The sequence below is a fragment of the Triticum urartu genome, chromosome 6A (genome assembly GCF_056163025.1).
Source record: "Triticum urartu cultivar PI428250 chromosome 6A, HENAU_Tu73, whole genome shotgun sequence".
NCBI classification, from domain to species: Eukaryota; Viridiplantae; Streptophyta; class Magnoliopsida; order Poales; family Poaceae; genus Triticum; species Triticum urartu.
Genome location: NC_141878.1, coordinates 147666735 through 147683441, shown reverse-complemented (window position 1 = coordinate 147683441; position 16707 = coordinate 147666735). Strand labels below are relative to the sequence as shown.

The window sequence follows — 16707 nt, the reverse complement described above, 5'->3', positions numbered from 1 at the left end:
GAAATCGTAATACATGTGTGAATAATAGACACCAACATGTCCCTAGTAAGCCTCTAGTTGACTAGCTCGTTGATCAACAGATAGTCATGGTTTCCTGACTATGGACATTGGATGTCATTGATAACGAGATCACATCATTAGGAGAATGATGTGATGGACAAGACCCAATCCTAAACATAGCACAAGATCGTATAGTTCGTTTGCTAGAGTTTTCCAATGTCAAGTATCTTTTCCTTAGACCATGAGATCGTGTAACTCCCGGATACCGTAGGAGTGCTTTGGGTGTACCAAACGTCACAACATAACTGGGTGACTATAAAGGTATACTACGGGTATCTCCGAAAGTGTCTGTTGGGTTGACACGGATCAAGACTGGGATTTGTCACTCCGTATGACGGAGAGGTATCACTGGGCCCACTCGGTAATGCATCATCATAATGAGCTCAAAGTGACCAAGTGTCTGGTCACGGGATCATGCATTACGGTACGAGTAAAGTGACTTGCCGGTAACGAGATTGAACGAGGTATTGGGATACCGACGATCGAATCTCGGGCAAGTAACATACCGATTGACGAAGGGAATTGTGTACGGGGTTGCTTGAATCCTCGACATCGTGGTTCATCCGATGAGATCATCGAGGAGCATGTGGGAGCCAACATGGGTATCCAGATCCCGCTGTTGGTTATTGACCGGAGAGCAATCTCGGTCATGTCTACATGTCTCCCGAACCCGTAGGGTCTACACACTTAAGGTTCGGTGACGCTAGGGTTGTAGGGATATGTATATGCAGTAACCCGAATGTTGTTCGGAGTCCCGGATGAGATCCCGGATATCACGAGGAGTTCCGGAATGGTCCGGAGGTAAAGAATTATATATAGGAAGTGCTATTTCGGCCATCGGGACAAGTTTCGGGGTCACCGGTATTGTACCGGGACCACCGGAAGGGTCCCGGGGGTCCACCGGGTGGGGCCACCTATCCCGGAGGGCCCCATGGGCTGAAGTGGGAAGGGATCCAGCCCAAAGTGGGCTGGGGCGCCACTTCCCCTAGGGCCCATGCGCCTAGGGTGGGGGAAACCCTAAAAGGGGGGCGCCGCCTTGCTTGGGGGGCAAGCCCCACCCCTTGGCCGCCGCCCCCCTAGGAGATTGCATATCCTAGGGCCGCCGCCCCCCCTAGGCCCCCCTATATATAGTGGGGGGATGGAGGACCTTTACCTTTGCCTTTGGTGCCTCCCTCTCCCTCTCCAACACATCCTCCTCCTCCATAGAGCTTGGCGAAGCCCTGCCGGAGTACTGCAGCTCCATCACCACCACGCCGTCGTGCTGCTGCTGGAGCCATCTTCCTCAACCTCTCCTTCCCCCTTGCTGGATCAAGAAGGAGGAGACGTTACGCTGACCGTACGTGTGTTGAACGCGGAGGTGCCGTCCGTTCGGCGCTAGGATCTCCGGTGATTTGGATCACGTCGAGTACGACTTCCTCATCCCTGTTCTTTGAATGCTTCCGCGCGTGATCTACAAAGGTATGTAGATGCAATCCAATCACTCGTTGCTAGATGAACTCCTAGATGGATCTTGGTGAAACCGTAGGAAATTTTTTGTTTTCTGCAACGTTCCCCAACAGGAGACTTGGTTCTTCGAGTGGATCAACAGAAGCCACACAAGCTCGCCCCTGCTTGGGAAGGCCCCTTCATCATCACCAGAGTTCTCCGCAATGGAGCATACCATCTTTACAGTGTCGAGCATCAGAAAGACGAGCCACGAGCTTGGAATGCGGAGCTGCTCCGCCCCTTTTATACTTAAATACTCATTCGAATAAAGTGTAATAAGAAATACCTTTGTAATTTGTTTATCAAAGACAAGAGCTTTACAATCCTCTGGCACGATTGTTGTTGCTTTTGTTTACGTCTGAAAACCCCTAGTGGGTGACTTAGCTGTGAATCCGTTTCGCCTAAGTTTTCAAACAACCTACGTAGTGGTTAGCCAGCCTCCCACTCGGGGGCTTAGCTGCGAACCCGTTTTGCCTAAGTTTTCAAACAACCTACCGAGTGGTGAGCCAGCCTCCCACTCGGGGGCTTAGCTGCGAACCCGTTTCGCCTAAGTTCATAAAATCCTACCGAGTGGTGAGCAATCCTCCCACTCGTGAGCTTAGCTGCAGTCCAGCACTCGCCTAAGTTTGTAAAATCCTACCGAGTGGTGAGCAATCCTCTCACTCGGGGGCTTAGCTGCAGTCCAGTACTCGCCTAAGTTTGTAAAATCCTACCGAGTGGTGAGAAATCCTCCCACTCGGGGGCTTAGCTGCAGTCCAGTACTCGCCTAAGTTTGTAAAATCCTACCGAGTGGTGAGCAATCCTCCCACTCGGGGGCTTAGCTGTAGTCTAGTACTCGCCTAAGTTTGTAAAATACTACCGAGTGGTGAGCAATCCTCCCACTCGGGGGCTTAGCTGCAGTCCAGTACTCGCCTAAGTTTGTAAAATCCTACCGAATGGTGAGCAATCCTCCCACTCGGGGGCTTAGCTGCAGTCCAGTACTCGCCTAAGTTTGTAAAATCCTACCGAATGGTGAGCAATCCTCCCACTCGGGGGCTTAGCTGCAGTCCAGTACTCGCCTAAGTTTGTAAAATCCTACCAAGTGGTGAGCAATCCTCTCACTCGGGGGCTTAGATGCAGTCCAGTACTCGCCTAAGTTTGTAAAATCCTACCGAGTGGTGAGCAATCCTCTCACTCGGGGGCTTAGCTGCAGTCCAGTACTCGCCTAAGTTTGTAAAATCCTACCGAGTGGTGAGTAATCCTCCCACTCGGGGCTTAGCTGCAGTCCAGTACTCGCCTAAGTTTGTAAAATCCTACCGAGTGGTGAGCAATCCTCCCACTTGGGGGCTTAGCTGCAGTCCAGTACTCGCCTAAGTTTGTAAAATCCTACCGAGTGGTGAGCAATCCTCCCACTCGGGGGCTTAGCTGCAGCCCAGTACTCGCCTAAGTTTGTAAAATACTACTGAATGGTGAGCAATCCTCCCACTCGGGGGCTTAGCTGCAGTCCGGTACTCGCCTAAGTTTGTAAAATCCTACAGAGTGGTGAGCAATCCTCTGACTCTGGGGCTTAGCTGCAGTCCAGTACTCGCCTAAGTTTGTAAAATCCTACCGAGTGGTGAGCAATTCTCCCACTCGGGGGCTTAGCTGCAGTCCAGTACTCGCCTAAGTTTGTAAAATCCTATCGAGTGGTGAGCAATCCTCCCACTCGGGGGCTTAGCTGCAGTCCAGTACTCGCCTAAGTTTGTAAAATCCTACCGAGTGGTGAGCAATCCTCCCACTCGGGGGCTTAGCTGCAGTCCAGTACTCGCCTAAGTTTGTAAAATCCTACCGAGTGGTGAGCAATCCTCCCACTCTGGGGCTTAGCTGCAGTCCAGTACTCGCCTAAGTTTGTAAAATCCTACCGAGTGGTGAGCAATCCTCCCACTCGGGGGCTTAGCTGCAGTCCAGTACTCGCCTAAGTTTGTAAAATCCTACCGAGTGGTGAGCAATCCTCCCACTCGGGGGCTTAGCTGCAGCCCAGTACTCGCCTAAGTTTGTAAAATAATACTGAATGGTGAGCAATCCTCCCACTCGGGGGCTTAGCTGCAGTCCGGTACTCGCCTAAGTTTGTAAAATCCTACAGAGTGGTGAGCAATCCTCTGACTCTGGGGCTTAGCTGCAGTCCAGTACTCGCCTAAGTTTGTAAAATCCTACCAAGTGGTGAGCAATCCTCTCACTCGGGGGCTTAGCTGCAGTCCAGTACTCGCCTAAGTTTGTAAAATCCTACCGAGTGGTGAGCAATCCTCTCACTCGGGGGCTTAGCTGCAGTCCAGTACTCGCCTAAGTTTGTAAAATCCTACCGAGTGGTGAGTAATCCTCCCACTCGGGGCTTAGCTGCAGTCCAGTACTCGCCTAAGTTTGTAAAATCCTTCCGAGTGGTGAGCAATCCTCCCACTCGGGGGCTTAGCTGCAGTCCAGTACTCGCCTAAGTTTGTAAAATCCTACCGAGTGGTGAGCAATCCTCCCACTCGGGGGCTTAGCTGCAGCCCAGTACTCGCCTAAGTTTGTAAAATACTACCGAATGGTGAGCAATCCTCCCACTCGGGGGCTTAGCTGTGGTCCGGTACTCGCCTAAGTTTGTAAAATCCTACCGAGTGGTGAGCAATCCTCTGACTCTGGGGCTTAGCTGCAGTCCAGTACTCGCCTAAGTTTTTAAAATCCTACCGAGTGGTGAGCAATCCTCCCACTCGGGGGCTTAGCTGCAGTCCAGTACTCGCCTAAGTTTGTAAAATCCTATCGAGTGGTGAGCAATCCTCCCACTCGGGGGCTTAGCTGCAGTCCAGTACTCGCCTAAGTTTGTAAAATCCTACCGAGTGGTGAGCAATCCTCCCACTCGGGGGCTTAGCTGCAGTCCAGTACTCGCCTAAGTTTGTAAAATCCTACCGAGTGGTGAGCAATCCTCCCACTCGGGGGCTTAGCTGCAGTCCAGTACTCGCCTAAGTTTGTAAAATCCTATGGAGTGATGAGCAATCCTCCCACTCGGGGGCTTAGCTGCAGTCCAGTACTCGCCTAAGTTTGTAAAATCCTTTCCCTAAGAGCTACGCCACAAATACAACATGCGCTCCATCCTTGTCCGCAAGGATGGCGAGGCGCAGGTCGACTGCAACCTTCTCCTCCGAGCTACGCCACAAATACAATGGAGCAGATCCCAAAAGCAATCGCAAGTATACTCAAAAGCAGTTCAGATAAATCCTAAAGTTCCAAGCAGCAAATCAAAAGTATTCAAGCATCAAGCCCGAAGGAGTTTAATGGTTACAGCAACCACTCGATATTCCGAGGCAAATTTAAGACATGTTTAAATCTCATAGTTTGTTCACTCGGCAGGAGGGGGGCTGGCGGGTTCGACGAATTCGTCCAGGTCGATTCCATCTGCGATCCGAGTGGCAGCAGCGATGAAAGTCTCCATAAAGGACTGGAAGTCATGCCTTTTGGTGTTGGCGACCTTGATCGCCGCCAGCTTATCTTCACGAGCTTCCTTGCAGTGGACTCTGACCAAGGACAACGCAACGTCAGCACCACACCGGGCAGAGGACTTCTTCCATTCTTGCACTCGACCAGGAATCTCGTTGAGCCGAGCCATCAGAGATTACATGTCATTTTGAAGCGTCGCCCCTGGCCAGAGTGATGAGTCGATCCGTGAAACTGCCACCTTCAGGCGGGCGAGATAACTTGTGACGCCGGCGACACGGGATTCCGGTCGGAGCATGTTCATGGCAATCTCATCGCAAACCGGAGAAATGATAGGATCTAGACCAGTCTCGATCCTTCTGGTTTCCTCGTCAAAGTTTTGGCAGAATTCTGCAGTCAAAGATTTAGTGAGTCGACTGGACGGGATTAACTTGCAAGCAGCAAAGCAGTCGGATTAAAAGTAGTACCTTCCAGCATAAGATAGAGCTTCTTGGCAAGAGTTCTCAGATAGGCTTCCGTGTCATTTCTCTTCCGGACCGCAGACTCCAGCTTCTCATTCAGGGCAATCTTATCCTTCTTCAGATGACTTACTTCTCGGTTAGACTCATTGAGATAGGACTTCAGCTTGTTCACCTCCCCTTCCAACGCTCCAACCGAAGCCAGCTTCTGGTCTGCAAGGGCAGTCTTGTCTTGAGCTTCCTTCTGTGCAGTTGCAAGGTCCAAGTCCTTCTTCTCCAGAGCCAACCTCATTTTCTCTGCAAAAGAAGCATTCGGATCAAACAAGAGATCAAAGAAATATCTTAAAAGACGATCAACGTGAACAGTCGACAGGCAGCTACCTTCCATACCAGCAGCTTTATCTTCGGCTTTCTTCAACTTTTGCCGGGCCAACTCCAAGTCGAGGTTGAGTTGCCTCTGCTTCTCCTCAAACTTGGCAAACTTAGAAATGAGAGAACAAGATTTCTGCAGGAGGTAAAAGACGTGTCAATCGACAAGATCAAAGGTTATTTACTTCCGAGTGAATAAAACTTAAAAGTTCACTTAGACCCCAGCCGACTGCCCGCAGTCGACTGCGGTCTCGGGGACTACACCCAGCGGGTGCACTTGGCGTGCCCCCACTGATTCAGACCCAACTCGACCGGTCCGCCTGGGTCAAGTAAAAAAGAAGAGAATAGAACTATTCAGACCCCGGCCAATTGCTAGCAGTCGACCGCGGTCTCGGGGACTACACCCAGTGGGTGCACTTGACGTGCCCCCACTGGTTCAGATCTCATTCGACCAGTCCGCCCGGGTCGAGTGGAAGAAAAGAAAGAAAAAAGAACTCAGACCCCAGTCGACTGCCCGCAGTCGACTGTGGTCTTGGGGACTACACCCAGTGGGTGCACTTAGCGTGCCCCCACCGGTTCAGATCCTACTCACCCAGACCGAGTGGAAGAGCGCAAATACCAAAGACAACAAAACACCCAGTGGGTGTACAGATTGGATGCGAACAATAAGAGATTGTATGGAAGAAAATATTTCGGGTAGCATATCCTAATAGAACAGGGTCAGTCAGAAGTTTACTTACCTGGACATTGGACCGGAGAGCAGCGCTGGCATCATAAGCAGCCTGGCTATGCTCGTGCACCATCTTCATCCGCTCCATCATCACGTTAGCCTGACGGATGGCTTCCACAGCCACGTCCGACTGGTTTTCCGGAACATGGTAGTTGGTGAAGAAGGGGGCAGACGACCCAGGTGCGGCATCTTGGAGCTCCGAAGCGTGAGGCTGGACGACTGAAGGGAACACCGGTTCAATCGACGGTGCAGGGCGCTCACTCGACAATGGTACATCGAAAGTTACAGAGGCCCCGCTTGCGTCTTCAGATTGCCGGGCGGTTGGTGTGGTCGTCGGTCCCTGCTGAGACGTCTTGCCAGCTGCTACTTTTTTGTTCTTTCTGGGCCTAGGGGCCACATCTTCATCATCATCTGGAAGATCGATGACGTTGCGTGGAGCTGCAGAGAAATCAGTCAACCCCAAGTGAATCGCTAGAAGTTAATCGACCAAGTAATCAAGAACAAGATCATAAGAGTTTTTACCTGGGTTGGACGTAACCGCGTCTTCCATCTCCTCATCTCGATATTGGTAGGAAGAAGTTCCAGATGTAGCAGCACTACAAATGTGAACATTCAGTCGGTTACATTCTGTTGCTCGAGTCGGACAAAAGAATAGATCAGATGATTACCCGGAGATGGTGGGGACGGTCACTTTGATTCTGGGCAAAGCCTTCGGTGGTTTAGAGGAGGTGGCTTTCGATGCTTTTGGCCCAGGAGGCGGCACAATCTTGAGCTGTTTCGATATCTTCTCAGTCGGCGCTGGCGAAGATGTCCGAGGGCGCTTCGAAGATGGCCCAGTCGGTGCAGCCGCCAGGACCGGGGTGCTCGCCGGGTCTTGAGCGTGCTTGGATCTTCTCTCTCTGCGAGGAGGCAAGTCGACCTCCTCGCCGTCACTCGAGTCGTCGCTCTCCTCGTCCTCCTCCGCATCCAAGTGACACTCGCCACTCTCGCCCCCGCTCGCCCCTTCCTTGATGTCTTGCTCCTGTACTCCATTGGGCATCGAGTACATATAAATAAGAGCCTGAAAAGACAATGAACGAAAGAAATACAGTCGATCGTCAACAAGGTGTTACACAGTGAATCGAGAAGATACTTGACAAAGCAGAATCATACCTGTTCCGGCTGGCGCGAATGGTCGAATGGAATCACCCGCCTAGACCCCCTGGGATTATCTTTGTTGCCGGTGATTCCTCTCAGCCACTTCTCCACCGTGTCTTCACTAACGTCCTCCGAGTGGAGTCCTCGAGTCCCGAGTACATCCACATCGGATGGTCACGGGCTTGAAGTGGTTGGATGCGTCGACTGAGAAAGACCTCCAGCAGGTCCATTCCAGTCACCCCGTCACGGACAAGTTGGACGACCCGCTCGACTAATGCCTTCACCTGCGCCTTCTCTTCCGGGATCACCCTCAAGGAGGAGGGCTTCTCCACTTGAGCCAAGGAAAAGGGGGGAAGTCCAGTCGACTGACCCGGGGTCGGCTGGTCCTTACAGTAAAACCAGGTCGACTGCCAGCCCCGGACCGAGTCAGGAAGGATCATAGCTGGGAAGGTGCTCTTATTCCTCATTTGGATTCCAAGGCCCCCGCACATCTGAATCACGTGCATCCTCTCGTCACTCGGGTTGGCCTTCTTGACCGACTGGGAGCGGCAGGTGAATATGTGCTTGAATAGACCCCAGTGTGGTCGACAACCCAAGAAATTTTCGCACATCGACACAAAGGCAGCAAGATACACTATGGTGTTTGGAGTAAAGTGGTGGAGTTGAGCCCCGAAGAAGTTCAAAAAACCACGAAAGAAAGGATGGGGGGCAAAGAGAACCCGCGGTCGACGTGAGTGGCGAGGAGAACGCACTCACCCTCCAGCGGCCGCGGTTCGGTCTCGTTCCCCGGGAGCCGCGCCGATTTGTGGGGGATCAGTCCCCCCTCAACCAGGTCGTCGAGGTCGTCCTGGCTGATCGTCGAGCGGATCCAGTCGCCCTGGATCCAGCCTGGCGGCAGGCCAGATCTTGACGAGGATCCACCCCGGCTGGTCCTCTTTCCTTTCGCCTTCGCGGTCGCCTTCTTTGCGTGCTCCAACGCCACTGTCTTCTCCTTTCCCATGGCAGAGGATCGAGTCCGAGCGAGGCTACGACGCCGAGAGCGGAAGTGGGCGCAGCGGAGAAATCTGAGGAAGAAGAAGGAGAATGAGGGTGCACTGTTCAAAAGCCCGATCCGATGCCTTTTATAAGGACACTTCCGAGTGACTGACGTGTAGGCCCGGACGATCTTATCAAATCCCGCAACAGCCGCGCGCGCGATACGTGGCAAAAAAGGTGGCATGGGAATCGAGGCGACCTGCCTAATCCATCCCGATTACCACGGCCTCGCCCGTCCGGCGCGCTTCCCAAAATTTGAATCCCGCGAAACCCGCAGACAGCAGAACAACTCGTCAGACGGAAGACATCCTCCGCATCGTCATTCGGAACTCTTCCGTAAAAGTTCACTCGACAAAAACTAAGAATGAACCAAGGCGACTGAAAAAGAAGTTGGTATCATCTCCTCAGTTCATTGATCCAGAGCAAGATATACTCATAGCACGAAAAATGAGTCGGAAGTGTTCTCAACTCCTTCCTCACTCAAACCCTGATCCATTCGGGGGCTAATGATGAAGCTATGTACCTAGGGTAGGGTCATGGATCTGTTCAAGATACCCTCCCCAAGGACATCCCTAAAGGTACCAGGAGCATTCGAAGAAAAATCATCATCCACTCGACCATGAAGTTATGTTCCACTCGACAATCCTGAAGACACTTGACCGTATAGATAATCACTCGACTACCAGAAGATCCCTCTCCACTCTGCAACGGTCGGGAATTAAGTCATAGCTTTAATGGCCATTATGTATCTTTATTGCAGGCGTTACCAGTAACGTCTCCTTCTTTATGTACCTTAAACCCTCTGTGATGTGGGCTGGCTGGGGTCCTGGCGCACTCTATATAAGCCACCCCCTCCACAGGCACAAGGGTTCGCACTTTTCTGTAACACACACGCATATAATCCAGTCGACCGCCTCCGGGCTCCGAGACGTAGGGTTGTTACTTCCTCCGAGAAGGGCCTGAACTCGTAAAACTCCTGCGTACAACTCCTCCATAGCTAAGATCTTGCCTCTACATTCCTACCCCCCATTCTACTGTGAGACTTAGAACCACGACAGGCGGTAGCTTGGTGTGAGCGATGAATCAAGGTCTGGCGGTTTTTCAAGGTGGCCCGGTTCTTTTTCTTGTCAGTCTAAGTCGTTTTGTGGTAGGGTGCGACTACACATCTATTTCTATTTTTTATCTTGGTCTGCTTTATAAGAGGGTCTCTTTTTTTGCATAATTTGGCTATGTTGCTTTATATATGGAACGAGGTGGAAGCCTTTTTTTGGTAATCCTGGGAAGTGCAAGATCGACCACATGACAGAGCAAAGGAAGGCCGCTGATCTGACTCACCTGGATCTTGAGACTTTATGTTAAACTCGGCACCAAACCAATTTTGTTTAAACATCATTGGCTAACAATTATTTGGTTATGTCATTTTGGGCTTTGCTCTCACCGAAGCTATAGCATTGTTTGCCCCAATTATGGCCTTTCTGATCTCAATCGTTTTCCGATCACATAAAGATTCATGTGATCAAAAAAGGAATGTGATAATGTTGTTACAAAGAAGTTCTGAGTTGCTAGGAGCAAGATCTCGATCACCAAGGTTTAGTTACATGTTGTAAGAAGCTAGGGGACTCATCTCAATGGGAGTTTTCTAATCCAGACAACCCTTTAGCAAGAAATCATGATGCATAGAATATCTCTAACAGCTAGCCTAAAAAATCTGGTTAGTAAAAACTAGAATTTTGGACTCTATGGGCAAAAAATGTGCATTGCTAAAAAAATTGGCCATACCATTTATTTTTCCACCTAGTTGGTAAATATACCAATCCAAATGCACAAAGACTAAAACCAAATATGCGCCCGCGAGAAGCCAAGTGCTGCACCCGTGACCTTTTCCTGCCCCAACTGTCGGCTCACCGGCCTTTGTCCCAGTCAATTCTGGCCGATGGACCCTACCATCGACGTACTTGCGGCCGCCCTCAGCCCCGCCACAACCTTGTCGCCCTTTTTTGCTTCCCAATCCGTCTACCGCGACCCTCGCCGCCCTCCTCCAAAGCTTGAGGTGTCGTTGGCCGATTCCGCCAATTTCACCCGTTCCCCGTCACCTGCCACCGACCAAAATGGTTTTGCAGCACCACCACCGCCTGCCGACATCGATTAGCGGCCGGGTAGCCCCCACGCGACCACCGCAACCATCGCTAGCTATGGCTACGTGTCGAGCTCTCTATGCTTAGTCAGCGCGGTGGCGCCGCACTTGTCCACATTCCCCGGCTCCCGTTTGACCATTTGGCCCCTCCCGACACCTTTGCTATGCATTCAGCGATCGTCTTGGCCCCGACAAGCTACTCCGACCGGAATGGAGATGACTTTTTGTCATCTATTGTGAGCTAGGGATTGTCTGGTCATAGTCCATGTTCTATTATGTAGATTAGTTAGCGTGATTCCTTCTAGTACGATGATTCCTCCTCTAAAGAGAAATATGAGTGGGATGAAGATGATGACACTATCGTTATCATGTTGATCTACATGGAGAGGAGCAAGCAACCAAAGCATGGTTGTTTCATTGTCATCCATGAGTTAATTAGTAGAAGGAGCCTAGATGACCAGAATAAGCTCATGCTTGATTATTTTTGTGCAAATATGGGTATATCCAAAGTGGGCAACTTTTGTGGAGCCAATTCCAAGCCCCCGCGTAAGAAACTACTTGGTTTCCATAATGCTCAAGCAGTTGCTAGGAAGGATATGGAGTGACCATTTGGGATTTTACAAGCCCACTTTGTTATTGTGCGAGGACCGGCTAGGTTTTTGGGACCAAGAAATCCTTTGGTACATCATGAATGCCTTCATGATCTTGCACAACATGATCATTGAGCATGAGCGTGACCTGGCTTACTCCTACTATGACTTCATGGAAAGGGTGGTGCATCGGCGTTGGAGAGAATGACGCATGACACTTTCTTCAAGTATACCAAGAAATTCGAGCTGTGGATACTCATGAAAGTCTGCAACAAGATCGCAATTGGAAGTGGTGGACATTGGAATGAGCAGCAAGACAAATAGTTCTACTTCTATGTTCCGTTTATGTTTGATGTACCTTGCGTTATGTTTGAAGAACAATTGTGTTGAATTTGGGATTGTGATTGGATGTACTATATAATGTACTATTTGTTTTATTATTTGACATGAGTTTCATATTATTTAGAGCATTGCATATGCACAAAATACGTGAGGTAGAAACCGAAGCTGAAATTTAGATATCTAGTTTTTGATACCTAAAACCTTCAATCCACATATAAAACTGGTTTTAGGTAGGCTCTTAGGGCAACTCTAGCATATTTGCCATATGGGAGATCACCGTATGGGTTATGGAGCATCCTCATATTGATATGCAGGTCACAACGGTTGTGCACAAAGAAAGAGTCACCATATGGCGACCCCCACACTTTTCATTTATTTGATCTTTTTTGTTATTTTCTTCAAAAATGCAGAGGCAAATTAAGCTAAACCAAATGCAAGTTCCACATGATAAATTATTACTAGAAACTATAACAGAACAATAAAAAGTGTCAAAATCCGTCACAGTTACATACCATAAAACTATAATAGAGGCTAAAATTTATCGCATCCTATACACTTAAGAGAGTCATCACCACTAACTTATTTATCTCAACATTCAAGCATGCCACATCACCATGCAATTATGGATCAGATAAAGCCCACCTTAACATAAAACCATGCACAGGAAAAGATCCACACCACATGCAACCATGCATGAAAAATAATTTCATTATATTATTCTACTTCTATTTAATAAATATTTTACAACTATACACACTCAGTTATAGTAAGTCTTATGTATTCTAAATTTTGATCCATATGTTATTAATCAAAATATTTATACTTCGCACAATCGAATCTCATCAAAATATATTGCAACTGATTCCCGCAGCAACGCACGGGGTATCATCTAGTTACTATAATTAGCAATGACAAATGTCGTATAACATTTTTCAACCTATACTATCTACACTACCAGGCGGTCGACAACTTCACTACTAGGTAGCCGACACTGTCTAGTCATCACCCTCCTCCTCTTTGCCATTACCATTGTCGCCGTCCTACTTTGTCAAGGAGATATCCTCCATCTAAGCATAGGAGGTCAGACTCATGAGCGACTGTCGCGAGCTATCGCACCTTCTCCTCGCTGGTGCATGCGAAATCGTACTCGCGGATGACCCGAGCCTCATTGCGAGCATGGATGTTGGTGAGCTCCATCACCGCGTGGATCGATTCCTAGGGGCCCGCCTCCGGCTCCGGCTGGGCTACGATGAGGACGATGTGGTTGACCCGGACGAGGTGGCTGGCGGGGCTGGCGTCCCCAACTCTTCCTTCACCCAGACAATGGGTGTGCCTCCCACGCACCTGCTAGATCCACCGCCGCCGCGGGAAGGAGGAGCCAACGGTTGCCAGAGCTAGTGCCGCAGGGAGAGTTTGCCCCGCGGTTGCGCGGTGTCTATGACGGGACGTTCCGCTCTGCCGACGCTTTCAGCTAGCCGGCTAAGCTCCGACATAGTGGCATTGTTTTTGAGAAGGAGGAGATGGAAGGGGAGGTGGCAACGAGGAGGAGATGGGAGCATAGGGGCAAGGAGTAAATGGTCAGGCTCTTATAGCCGGGGATGAAAGGTCATCCGAATGGTCGCCTTGGGACTAGGAAGCGGTGGCTGTCGTTAATGGCTTGATGGTTACCGGTCACATTACCTCACTAACCGGTGATTTATCAGGACACGCAGATGCGTGTACTGGGTGCGCCGCGCTTCAAAAATAGTCGTGACGCTCCATATTAGCTTCCCTAGCCTCCAAATATGAAGGCTACGTAGTGGTCAATCATCGCAATTTATGCCGATCGATATACTCCATCCGTAAAGAAATATAAAGGCACTACGGGAGACTACATCTGGCGACTATTTTAGATTGACTTGGACCTATTATGTAGAAGCTCGCTCGAAGCCTCCGTGCCTCACTGACCGACTGACTCACTCTGTCACTCAGCTCTCGCCTCCCCCAAGCTCCAACAGCCTTCGCCTCCGCCTCCATGGATCCCCGCGGCGGCGACTTCCCGTGCATCGTCCAAGCCCTACCCTCCGTGGATCCGAACGAAGCCGCCTCCGACTCGCCCTGCATCGTCCAGGCCCTAGCGGCGTCCCCCTCGCCGTCCCCTTCCAAAGCCCTGGCCCTCACGCCCGCGGCCAGAGACCAGCCGCCGCCCGCCTTCAAATCCTCCAGGCCCCCGAGCCCCCGCCGCACGCGCTCCGGCCGCGCGCCCGAGTGGACCGCCGCCGAGACCCTAGCGCTCGTCGCCGCGGTCGCCGCCGTGGACGACGACGGCTGGGCCCGCTCCGTCTCCGCCTTCCAGAAGTGGGCTATCGTCGCGGAGAACATCGCCTTCTCCGACGCCGGTGGGGCGCCCTCGAGGCGCAGGGGGAGGGCGGCCGGCGAGTGCAAGCGGAGGTGGGAGGCGCTCGTGGCCGAGTACGGGGCGGTGCGCCGCTGGGAGGGGCGGACCGGGGGGAGTTACTGGCGCATGAGCGCCGCGGCCAGGAGGAAGGCCGGGCTCCCCGCGGAGTTCGACGCCGAGGTGTATGGCATCATGGACGCGCTGATCCGAGTGGATGAGGCGCTCCTTGGCGGCGCCGGGGGAGGAGGGGGCGACGAAGGCTTGGTCAGTGCTAATGGTGGTGGTGGTGGTGATACTGCTGGGGTGGGAGAGGAAGAGGGTGGCGATGCTGCGGTTGAAAAAGAGGAGGATGGTGCCGCGGAGGAGGCGGATGATGACGGGAGTGAGGAGGAGATGCAGGTGGATGGTGGAAATGCGAATGCTTCTGATGATTTGGGTACAATCGTTCTCTCATTTTCGTATTTTCCTTTACATGTTCACGCACCTGACCTGATTCGCATGTGGGTATGAATCGGCTAGATCTTTTCGGTTGGGTGATCGTGTGCTCTGATTATGATATGTTGGGGATACTTAATGGTTTAGTAGTAATAAAGCTTGCAGCGTATGCCATATATTATTGCAAGGTGATCATGGCATATTTGGTAGGAATGATTTGGCCAGTGGAGCATTTTGCATCTGTACATGGTTCCATCATCCAAATGTAAGAGCTGCAGTGAAGGTGATCTATAGGTGATGGATGCAAAAATGTCAGCACCAGAGTATTGGTGATCCACAATCCTGTATCTGTTACTTCAAGTCTATAGGTTTTCAGATATTAGCCGGTACATCGAGCGAAAAGGCTGTGCCAACAGTGTAAGAGGAATGTGAAGCCGTTTGATTGACATCTGATTCTGGTCCAACGGCGAATGGATCCCCGCCACCAATTAACATCTACGAGTACAGATCTATGCGTTGGTACACAATAATAAAATTGTATTGCTGGCATGTTGAGCGAAAAGGCGATGCCAAGCGGTGGGGTCGGGGGGGCGCGGGGGGCGGGGGGGCGTTAACATCTTTATAGAAGGAAGTTAATATATCCATATTTTAACATATCCTAAAGAAAGAAAAATTGTTGTCATTTTGCTTATTTACGAATATCAAGAAGTTCTCTTATCATTGTATTATTATTTTGATGGAATGAGGCGCTATTTCACAGTGCACCTAACGTGCTTTGCTTCGATAAAACATGATATGTGATCTCATTATTAAGAAGTGATAAGCCTGTATTCCGTAATTGGTTCTAGGTTATAAATGCTGTAATTATAGACCGATTCTAAATTTACTGTGTTTGTAACGATCTGTGTGAAGCATTTGATTCAGTATTTGTCTTAGAAATTGTTAGTACGTGGTTTGTTGTCTTGGGGTAGGTCATGCAGGTGGATTTGTATTAGTTGCAGCCCATTTTCTACCAACATTGCGTCTTTTTATTGCATTGGCCTTGCTATTAGATCAATGGCTTGCATAAACACCCGCTTTTGTATCCATGAATCTCCAAAACAGATCCTATGAACACACATGATTATGATACATGTTTAGTTAATCTCGTCTCTAGATGAATTATTACCTAAATCCCTGATCCCTACCATGTACTACCAGTTAATGTGAATGTTTTTTATTCATGTTACATATTGATTGCGGCTAACTTCATGCCTCTACCCCGGCAAAAAAAAACTTCATGCCTCTACCATGTACTACCAGTTAATGTGAATGTTTTTTATTCATGTTACATTTTGATTGTGGCTAACTTCATGCCTCTGTGCTCTTTTGTCCACAAGGGTGTGAGATGGAGACCCACAACGAACCAAAGAAAAGCCAAGCCGACGCATGGGAGTTAGCCAACAGGCTAAACGAGAACGCGCAGCATATTCATATGATACTAAGCGGAGAGGCTGATGAAGATGGTGGCCACCACAATGCTCCTGCCTATGCCGTCTCACCTGATGCAATGGAGACCACTCGGCAGAAAGCCGACGAGCTGATCAAGTCGCTAGGTGGGCTCGTGAGCTACTTGAACCAGTTCACCGATCTGATCAAGGAAAACGGGATCGAGGACGTCGTCGGTGTGAACTGACTGATCAAATGCCAGCCTGAAGGGTCGAATCATGCCAGCCTGATCGTCCGTCTCTGTCCCTCTCTATGTCCTCTCTCTCTGTAAATATGAGGGCTATGTAGGATGCTTCTAATCAAATGATGTAGGTTTGTAGCAGACATCTGTATGTGCGTTGGCGCCACTATCTGTTTCACCCCCTGCCTGATGCTTACAGAGACATTGGCTGGATCAGTTTATCTGCTGTTCTGTGTGATTTCTCTTCAATTGGCCCTAGGATACCATACGAGATAGTTTTTTCCTCTTTGAAATAGAGGCATAGATTTGCCTCTTCCATTAAGTAAGAAGAGAAAAGAGTTTTACAAGTGACCCACAATCATGGCATAAAAACTACTCGCGCAAAACAATATGCCCTAGTTTCTTAGTACCCGCGGTAACCCAAAGATTAGCCTTCTGAGGAGGATTGGTGGCGCTGCAC

At 50.1% G+C, this 16707-nt stretch overlaps 1 protein-coding gene across 1 annotated transcript; it reads left to right on the top strand.

Moving 5' to 3' along the window:
* The first annotated feature begins 13665 nt into the window (after positions 1-13665).
* Positions 13666-16463, top strand: LOC125517281 (sequence-specific DNA binding transcription factor). The gene is made up of 2 exons (XM_048682463.2): positions 13666-14579; positions 15958-16463. The coding sequence occupies exons 1-2, from the start codon at positions 13781-13783 to the stop codon at positions 16251-16253; spliced, it is 1095 nt and encodes a 364-aa protein (XP_048538420.1). The 5' UTR covers positions 13666-13780; the 3' UTR covers positions 16254-16463.
* Positions 16464-16707: the final 244 nt, after the last annotated feature.

Bases quoted from the DNA above. Each gene is read 5' to 3' on its own strand.
- LOC125517281 (XM_048682463.2), top strand. From the start codon at position 13,781: ATGGATCCCCGCGGCGGCGACTTCCCGTGCATCGTCCAAGCCCTACCC. The intron at 14,580-15,957 runs GTACAATCGTTC...TTTGTCCACAAG, and splicing joins GAATGCTTCTGATGATTTGG to GGTGTGAGATGGAGACCCAC.